The sequence below is a fragment of the Octopus bimaculoides genome, chromosome 6, assembly GCF_001194135.2.
Source record: "Octopus bimaculoides isolate UCB-OBI-ISO-001 chromosome 6, ASM119413v2, whole genome shotgun sequence".
NCBI classification, from domain to species: Eukaryota; Metazoa; Mollusca; class Cephalopoda; order Octopoda; family Octopodidae; genus Octopus; species Octopus bimaculoides.
This window is the reverse complement of record NC_068986.1, coordinates 35883852-35893913: the sequence shown is the minus strand read 5'-3', so window position 1 is coordinate 35893913 and position 10062 is coordinate 35883852. Positions and strand designations below refer to the sequence as shown.

Genomic DNA, 10062 nt, shown 5'->3' with positions numbered 1-10062 from the left:
GCCTGCTCGTGAAATTAACGTGCAAGTAGCTGAGCACTCCACAGACACGTGTACCCTTAACGTAGTTCTCGGGGATATTCAGCGTGACACAGTGTGACAAGGCTGGCCCTTCGATTTACAGGTACAACAGAAACAGGAAGAAAGAGTGAAAGAAAGTTGTGGTGAAAGTGTACAGCAGGGTTCGCCACCATCCCCTGCCGGAGCCTCGAGGAGCTTTAGGTGGTTTCGCTCAATAAACACTCACAACGCCCGGTCTGGGAATCGAAACCACGATCCTATGACCACGAGTCCGCTGCCCTAACCACTGGGCCATTGCGCTTCCACTTCTTACACCTACTTACATTTTAAAGGCATCTTGATGATCCAACGGCCACAATAAATATATGCTGGGAAGACACCTCATATACTAGCACTTATATCCTATCCGAAGCATATTAACAGACAAAAGGGATTATATTAAAAATGTTAATTTTATTGCACACCATTTTGAGCATAGTGTTTAAAAGCATATTGTAACCTATGTAATCAAAGAATTTACATGTGACTATCTTTATCTTTTGCATATATAAATACTGATGTCTAAGAGAATCATTTGATTTTGTACAACGACTCCAGGTCCCAAATGAAGGATATGCATTATGTTTATTAATAGAGAACATTAATGGAAATTATTTCCTATGAGATTACGAAAAATTGGGTCGAAACTCGTTTCACACGGAGTTGAGCATCTTTGCTCAACACCACTGAGAAACGATATACAGTAAGTAGGATATAATTAGTCTTATAACAAAACAACAACAAAGCCAGTTGCCAATGATTGCAGTCATCGCTATAATTTATTTTGTACAGATACAGCCGTAAATGTTTACATCATTCTCAAGGCTTTTATCTTTAATCCAGATAGTATAACATAATTCGTAATATCTGCCTGTAGTTCAGTTAGTAAGTAATGAATCAGGTAGGATATAATTAGACTTAAGAGGTTTCTATAGTTACAGACAAAGATGAGTGTCTAAGGAAAAAAATTATCAATCGATGATTTCAACATCGAAATCTCTGTCTAAATATATTTCGTGCGTAGTGTACATTTATGTCTACGTATGTATGATCATAAGTGGTTGTAGGTGAGGGTATAGTTTTATAAACTTATATATATGTGCATAACACCAGCGGGCCGCATTATATCCTCCATATATTATCAAATATACACATAGATGCAACATCCTTATATTTGTCCAATCTCTATATATATACATTGTATCGATGGGGTATTTGATGTTTCTTGAAATAATTTGTCCACGAACCATTTGATTGTTATGGAGTCTTATCTGCTTTGATTTCTTTGAGAACATTGTTAAAATAAGAAGGGACAAGTTGTTTTTTATGTAGGTATTAGAACATCTAACTTTTGTTGAAATTTATTTAGGTTCACAGTTTTACAGCTCAGTGTTAAACTTTTTAAGGTATAGCATTATCCATCTGTTTAATATTCGATATCCCTTGAAACGGTAAAGGTTAATGTGACATTATAAATTTCTTATCTAGCAGGGAAGGTAACACGGATTCATTAGAATTCACAGCTATGAAAATTAACGTGTTACTTTGCATGCCAACGGCAATGGATCGCATTATATTATTAAACGTTAAAGAAGTTCTGAAAAATAAAATAATGTATAACAGTAGATTAGTGAGGGTACTTTAAATTTTAGCAATCAACAAAAGTATCCGTTTTAATACACAGGATTCTTTCTTCTAAAATATACAAAACGTATTTTTACACATTTTGAGAGCTTACAAACTACCTCTGGCGCTTTTTCTCATGACAGGAATTTCCGTAGATTTTCATTAAATGAGAAATTTAAAAGAGGGAAGCTTAAACAAAAATTAATCTGTATTGCTTTCAGGAAATGTTAATGTCACTGATTTAGCAGTAATAAACTAAGCATTTCTGGTGTAACCACATAACAACTGACATTGTAGTAAGGCAAGTTAAATATTCGTTCATTCACTTATAAGGGTTATGAGAGACATGTAATAATAGAAACAAAGTTATTTTGACTATCGCCATCCCTTAAGTTTAGTAAAATGTGCATTTGGAATAATCCCAAATCAACAGCAAGGAAACGAAAATATTTCAAGCTTCGTAAGTTACAATGTACGGCCGAATGTATTAAAAAAAATATTCTTCCTACTTCGGCTTAGAAATTCTATATCAGGAATCCCTTAGCCAAAATCGATACTTTGGTATTTCAAAATGATGGTTTGAGTTCTGATCTCATAAAGCTGACTTTCATAAATGCGTTTCAAAAAAAGGGCCTTACATTAAAATATTTTTTCGTAAACTCTTCATAAAGTGTATAGAAGTGTGAAGCCGCACTTTATGTTTAACACACAAGTGTCTTTCAGAGATTTCTGACTGAGAGAAAATATTATAGCTAGTGCCGGTCCACGTTTGGATACACAATAAATATGTTATACAAAATTGTAGTTTAATCTAAAGCTATTTCAAGAGCGTATATCAATTTAATTTTAACTTGTCTAGCTTTCGCATAAATCAGTGATCAAAACTTTTCTGTATAGCCCAGAGCGTCCGGATTATTCGGCACTGAAGATATCAAATTTAGTCGATACACCACATCTGACGAACCAACGGCGTTCTGAACGAAACCATGTGTTTTAAAGAAGCAAGATTATTGAGATGTTCCTGTGAAACAAGGTATTACAGTGACTGTTGTCCTAATAATAACATTTCAATCCTATACAGTCCAGGATTTCATTACATGTGTTTTTTTTTCATGCATTCAATAATCCTTTCCCTAATTATATTTTTCCGTCATTTTTATTTCTACTTAGGGACCACGACGAAGAATATTCTGTGTTTGAAGCAGCTAAAAAATTAAATGAGGTATCTGGATTCAAGGGTCTTGGACGATTCTTCAAACAAGTCGCACAATCAGCTCGAAAAGGAAGCAGTGGCAGTGTTGATGACTTCCTGGGTTGCGTTAATATCCCAGCCAAAGTAAGTGAAATTCATACAAACTAAATGTAATTAGCATTTCAGACGATATGCCATTCTATCTATCTATCAATCTATCGATATATTAATCAATTAAAATCCAGAAGTGAGGGACTAAAAATATTTATTGCTTAGTTTCTTTCTTTTATCTTTTGCTTGCTTCAGCCATTAGACTGCAGCCATGCTAAGGCATAGTCTTCAAAGAGTTTTAGTCGAATATATCAACCGCAGTACTTATTTTATATGTGTCTTTTACTGAACCGCTTGGTTACGAGGACGTACACATACCAGCACCGGTTGTCAAGCGGTGGTGATGGAGTAAACACACACACAGAGACACATATAACATACATTCATACACACACACACACATACACACACTCACACATATTTATATATATATATAATTATTATTAGAATTATAATTAAGTATATCTAAGAGATACCACCAGGCTTAAAACAGCAGCCAAAATTTGACTCTAAAACGACATGTGGTTTTAGAGTCAAGTTTTGGCTGCTATTTCAAGTATGGTGGTATCTCTTAGATACCCTTAATTATAATTTTAATAATAATTATTACCTTTTGAGGTTTTTATTCCCATGCTGGCCACCCTTGATAAGATCGGTATTTTAAATAACGATCTTATCCTTATTTATATAAATTATATTATATATATATCACCTTACTCTAATTAAATTCTCTAAATAACCTGAAATACTCGTCCTGCCTGGGTTTTTTGTCCTTTTTCCTCTAATATATATATATATATATACCTCTAATACATATACATGATGAGCATCGCTCTTAGTTTCCGTATGCCAAATCCACTCCCAATATTTTGGTCGGCCTTGGGCTATAGCAGAAGACACTTGCCCATGGTGCCACGCAGTGGTACTGAACCCGGATTCATGTGGCTGCGAAGCATGTTGCTTACTACACAGCCACAAGTTATTTCAAAATCTTCATTGTTACATCATCGACGTTGATTTGTATACCGATTTTATAAATCTCACAAATGTCTTTCCTACTTATATGTATACGTGTATACGCTGCCATATAAGAATATAAGAAACTTTCTTTATACATGTTCCCTATATATACATACATAAATACATTCATACATACATACATACATACATACATACAAACATACATACATACGTACGTACTTATGTACATACATACATAAATCATGCATATTTTAGGCATCCATCTTCGTCTGTGTTCCATCACAAATTAATGTTTAATGAATATTTTTATGAAGTAAAGTCTATTGACTTCATTGTGTAAATGCATTTCTGAAATAGTTCGTAACTGAATTAAAGTTACATACAGCTAGATTATATAAATAGATGCATAAACATTTGCCATTTCTTCAATAAGTAAATGATATATGAAGAAATTAATCATTGTCATATACTTAAATGAAATATATACATGTATGTATATCTGCATATGCATGAGTGTGTATGTACGTGTATTTGAATATGTACGTGTGTGTGTGTGTATGTGTATTTGTTTGTGAGTGTGTTTTGTTGTGTAAAACTAAAATATTCGAAAATAAATATCCTCTTCATTTGTATACTTATTTAGAGTTATAATGCAATATAATGAAGTTTGAAAGGAAATGAGAGTCCATAGATCCATAATTCAACAGCAATGTTAATAGTTGTGGTTCATTAGTATTATTATTATTCTCATCATCTTTCTCATTATTATTATTATTATTATTATTATTATTATTATTATTATTATTATTATTATTATTATTATTATTTTGACACAAAACCAATCATTTTGAGGAATAGATATAGTGGAATACATGAAACCCATGTTCAACTGGTACTTGTATTATCAACCCCCGACAGAATGAAAGGCAAAGTCGGCTTCGGCAAAATTTGAACTGAGAACGACGCTAAGCATTTCATCCTGATGTGCTAACGATTCTGCCAACTCACCGACTTATACTGGTTTCAAGTTTTGGCACAAGACCATCAATTTTAGAGGCGGAGTACGTAGATTACACAAACTCCAGTGCTTAACTGGTATTTATTTCATCGTGCCCAAAAGGATGAAAATACGAAGTTCACCACGGTAAGATTTGAACTCAGAACGTAAGAAATGGACGAAATGCCGCTAAGCATTTTCTCCGGCGTGCAAATGATTTTGCCAGTTCACCGCCTTAATAAGAAAGGCCGGCTCTTTCGAGGGATGGGTTTAGTTGATTACATTGATCCCATTGTTAAAAAAAAAACTGCTTGTTTATTGAACCCGAGAGAATGAAATGCTAATTCATTCACGGCGGAATTTGAACTCTGAGCATAAAGACAGACGGAATGCAGCTAAGCGTTTTGTCCGGCGTGCGAAAGGTTGTGCCAGCTTACTGCCTTCTTGTGGTTAAAAATAAAATCGTTTATGTCGCTAGAATATGCAGAAAACTCTACAAAATGAAAGGAGACAATCGTCTTAAGCAATCTTTATTCTATGAACGCAATACAAAAAAATGTTTATCTCAGAAAGTCATTAACGTTCTGCTATAAATAAATATAATGAGTGCCGTAGTGTAAAAGCTGTCTGCAATCCGGTTGGTTACAGTTCTGCTTGATTACAGCACACTCTACTGATTTGTCTAATACCTTTCAGAAAGACATAAATATAATGATGCATTCCAATTTCTCTGCTGTATAATTGATGACTGTTGCGTATACCATTTTGAACATCAGCAAGATCTTAAACATCGATCAGTTCGATTTCGCCAAACTGGGAGGTCCCGACTGCAAACAACATTCGTGACAACGAGACATCGCCGACTAAACCTCGTTTAAAAGGAAGTCTGTATATATAAATATTTGATTGTAAAATAGTCGTACTAAAAATTATATATAATTTAGGATTGTTAAGAGCAAGTATTTTCTAAATCATTTCTCGTATGACAAAATATAGGTGAACAAGATATAAACAATATTTATATCTTGTTTATATCTTGTTTATATCTAGTTCACCTAACATTTAATCGACGAGATGAATCTCTCCGACAAAATAGAACACTGATCGTTTACTTATTTTTTCCCGTCGAAGTAATGAAACACTTGTGTGTAACCCAGGAACGCATGTTAGCGTCCAATCGCTGCTTAGGATTCAATATTCTATGCGTTCTATGTACTTAGAAATAGATGGATTTGATCTTAACATCTTTAAAAGAATGGGTAATTGATTTTGCCGTGGGTACGGTGCGAGAACAGTGAGAGGGTGCATAAATCTACCGTTGAACTGGCTTGCAAGCATCGCGTCGACACAAAATGGGACGAGTGGAAATTGTGCGGAAGCACTTCGAATAGACGATTAGATTATATAATGCTGAAGTACTTCTAAACACCTGAAGCATTCTATGTCCTAATTTGTTACGAAATGGACAACGTTGCATATCATATATCATTCTGACTTAAAACATTACTGTTTACTGAAGAACCGCGGAATTTGCAAGAAATGAAATATATCTTTTGATATATAATTTCAGAAAGCACCGACGCACACATATATATATGTGTTTGTGTGTGTATATTTATATATAAATATGTATATATATGTATATATACTTATATACATATATACATATGTGTGTGTATACATATATATATGTATATATATATATATATATATATATATATATATATATATATATATATATATATATATATATATATATATATATATATATATGTGTGTGTGTGTGTGTGTGTGTGTGTGTGTGTGTATATATATGTATATATATGTATGTATATGTATATATATATGTGAATGCATATAGCTGTATACATATGTGTGTGTATGTCTGTGTGTATTCGAAGGGTATCCGAAAGTAACGGCGTCGTGTGTTGCTATCATACTGCCACGAGATGCATCTTTGTTTTGCAGTGCTTCTCCCCTGTTCGTCAATTTTTGCCGTAGCTGAAACGAAGGGACAGCGTGCTTCCGTTAAATTCTGTTTTCTGTTGGTGGGGGGGGGGACGGCGGTCGAAATAGTTGTCATGCTTCAAACAGCTTACTAGGAGTCTGCCATGAGGAAAACATACATTTACGAATGGTTTCCTCGCTTTAGGATTGGTCACATTCCGCTTGAACATCAGCCTCGTTCTCGACGGACATCGATCTCGCGAACGAATGAAAACATCACGAAAATTCATGAACCGATTTTGCAAGACCGTCACCGAACAATTGGCGATAGGACTGTTATGTCCAGGCGAAATATATGTATAGGTAGATATGTAATTACATATATACACATACGTACATATGGCTGGATGGATGCTGATGATATTTATGTACCTTAACACATATATGCGTTGTTGTTTATGTACATTTATATACATATTCACATACACACACATACATGTTTATATAATATATATATGCATCTTCATATACATGAATCGGTGCGTGTACATATATTTATGTGTATTATTCGTTTATCTATCTATCTCTCAATCTGTTTATCTATCTATGTATCTATCTATCTGTGTGTGTGTGTATTCGTGTGCATTGTTTAAATTTTGTATATCTTGAGTATTTGTGTACCTGCTTTTGAATATATATGTGTGTGTGTGTGCCTGTCTGTCTGTATATATAACATATATATATATATATATATATATATATATATATATATATATATATATATATATATATACATATACATATATACACGTGTATGTACACAGATAGATGGACAGATAAATTGGTCGATAGGTAGATACATAGACGTGTGTATGCATGCACATGTGTATACACACGTTTTAGCTCAAGTATATATGTGCATTTGTGTGTGTAAGTATATGGATATTCATGTAAAATATATGTATATATATGTGTGTGTATATATATGCATATATATACATATATATATATATACGTATCTATATATAATGTGCTCACTGTATGTGACTGAATATTTATAAGTCTAAGCACCAATAATTTTCTGTTTAAAACTGAACTGACAGTTGTGTATTGAGTTTGATAACAAAATAGAATTCTTTAATAGATTTTGTAGATTGAGTAAGCGAGTGAAATGCAAAACTGGAGGAAAAGAGAAAATATGAGCTGAAATTAGAATGAGATATGGAGAGTGAAAGAGTGAAGGAATAAAATCATTGAAGTAAATAAATATAATATTGAAAATGTGAACAGATACTTTTAGAAATTACGTTTAAAAAATGATGGCCAACTTCTGTCGTATGTGCGTGCGCGCGAGTGTGTGTGTGTGTGTTGTCTGATTTTATTAGTTCATGTGACTACACTATTTCGCTTGCGTCTTGGTATTCTACAAATACTGCATATATTATTGCCATTAGCATATAAGAAGAGAATGATGCTTTAACCTGAAAATATATAATTATTTTTTTGACGCAGCAAATTTTGCTTTCTCTTTATACAGCCTTTCCGTGTGTCAGCCATTAGACGGTAGTCCCGCTGGGTTACTGTTTGGAAGGGTTTAGTCGAACAAATCGACTCCAGTACTTATTTTTGAAAGCTGGTATTTATTCTATCAGTCACTTTTACGGCACCCTCAAGTTATATGCACTTAAACAAATCAATGCCTACTCTCTGATAGTGATGGGGCAAAAGGCCTTTTGTATTCCATGGAATTCATTATATTTCCCTTAAAAGATATATTAAGAAGATATCTAATTATAAATATATGTGGATTTTCGAAGTTATTGTACAGCTGATAAGGATAGTCAGATGAATATACTAGGAAAAAACAATTGCTGCTTGTCGTTTTGTTAGTTTAATCGTACAATCGAAATTACTAATGCATAAGCAGTTAGACACCTAGTCACTAGTTTTGTTTCCTATTGTTGTGTAACCCAGGCTTATCTTGATCGTGCTGACCAATCAACATATGCACGTCACGATTGTCCTAATTTTTTTGTACCCAGACATAATGACGACAGGACCTTATCAAGTGTGCCTATATTTTGTAAATAGGTAGGATGTAATTTCAATCTTATTTAGTTTCTATTTCCAGTAAGACAAACCAGCTCGCAAAAACTTCCACGTTCATTCGTCTGTCTAGCTGCTATCGTTTAGTACAAGATTATCAACGACCGTACAAATCTACACTCAAAGTCCTTCCAGCTGTGACCATCCAATTATATTGTATGTGTAGGGCAACAACATAGAATGCATACTCCCCATCCAGAGACTATCTGGCTTTATATTTACAAAATACAGTAAAAGCTATGTACTACAGCAATCCCCCATCTGCCTCTAGCCTGTTATTAGTATGTATACATTTACTGCTTACGCCGTACAGGTTGCACTTTTACCATTTCCATTATGACTAGAGATTATGGCTACCATGATGAAACGTAGAGGAAAGAATCATGAGAATTTAAGCTTGGTTCCATAAAATACTAAGCCGAAAATGCTGATGATGATTTGAGTATTAAAGTGATTAATGGTAGGATGAGAAACATAAGGATTATTTATTACTTACGATACTGTCTAAATTTATATTCAACATGAAGTAGATCATATTTTACATATGCTAGAAATATACAACAGCTATCATATCAAATTAAGTAGAAAGCATCCACGTGCCTGATTCATCTCAAAGAAAAAGCAGTTGAATCTCAGTCAAATCACATCTACGATTTAAGAATAGGAAGACAATATCGTTTAGTGTGGTACTAAAAAGAAATAAAAACAAGGAAGGTATGATAGCAGTGATTAAAAAAGCGTTTTGAGGGGTAAGTTTTGTCTGATCATGTCTAACAGCAAGTTAAACAACAGTACTCTCCAAAGAAGAAGACTTCTTGCAGTCGCTTGGCAGGCACCAATTACACTTAGATTTTATATACACAGACATAACAGAAGTAAATATACACCCTTATAATTATTAAATTATTTGCAATTATTACAATTTTACAATATTGAGAAAAACAAGTGCTTTCAATCGATAATCAACATCAGGTTTATGTAGTGACAGTCGTGTTCCACAAATGACAGCAGTAATGAAATTGTGAGATTTATCCGATGGGCTCAT

The 10062-nt window shown here is 33.6% G+C and overlaps 1 protein-coding gene across 2 annotated transcripts in view; it reads left to right on the top strand.

Moving 5' to 3' along the window:
* The window catches only part of LOC106870527 (BAI1-associated protein 3), a 1007871-nt gene that overhangs the window by 776496 nt on the left and 221313 nt on the right, over positions 1-10062 (top strand). For both annotated transcript variants that reach the window (XM_052968680.1, XM_052968681.1), the window contains exon 12: positions 2854-3019. In XM_052968680.1, coding sequence (XP_052824640.1) covers positions 2854-3019 — 166 coding nt within the window. The remainder of the gene's footprint in view (positions 1-2853; positions 3020-10062) is intronic.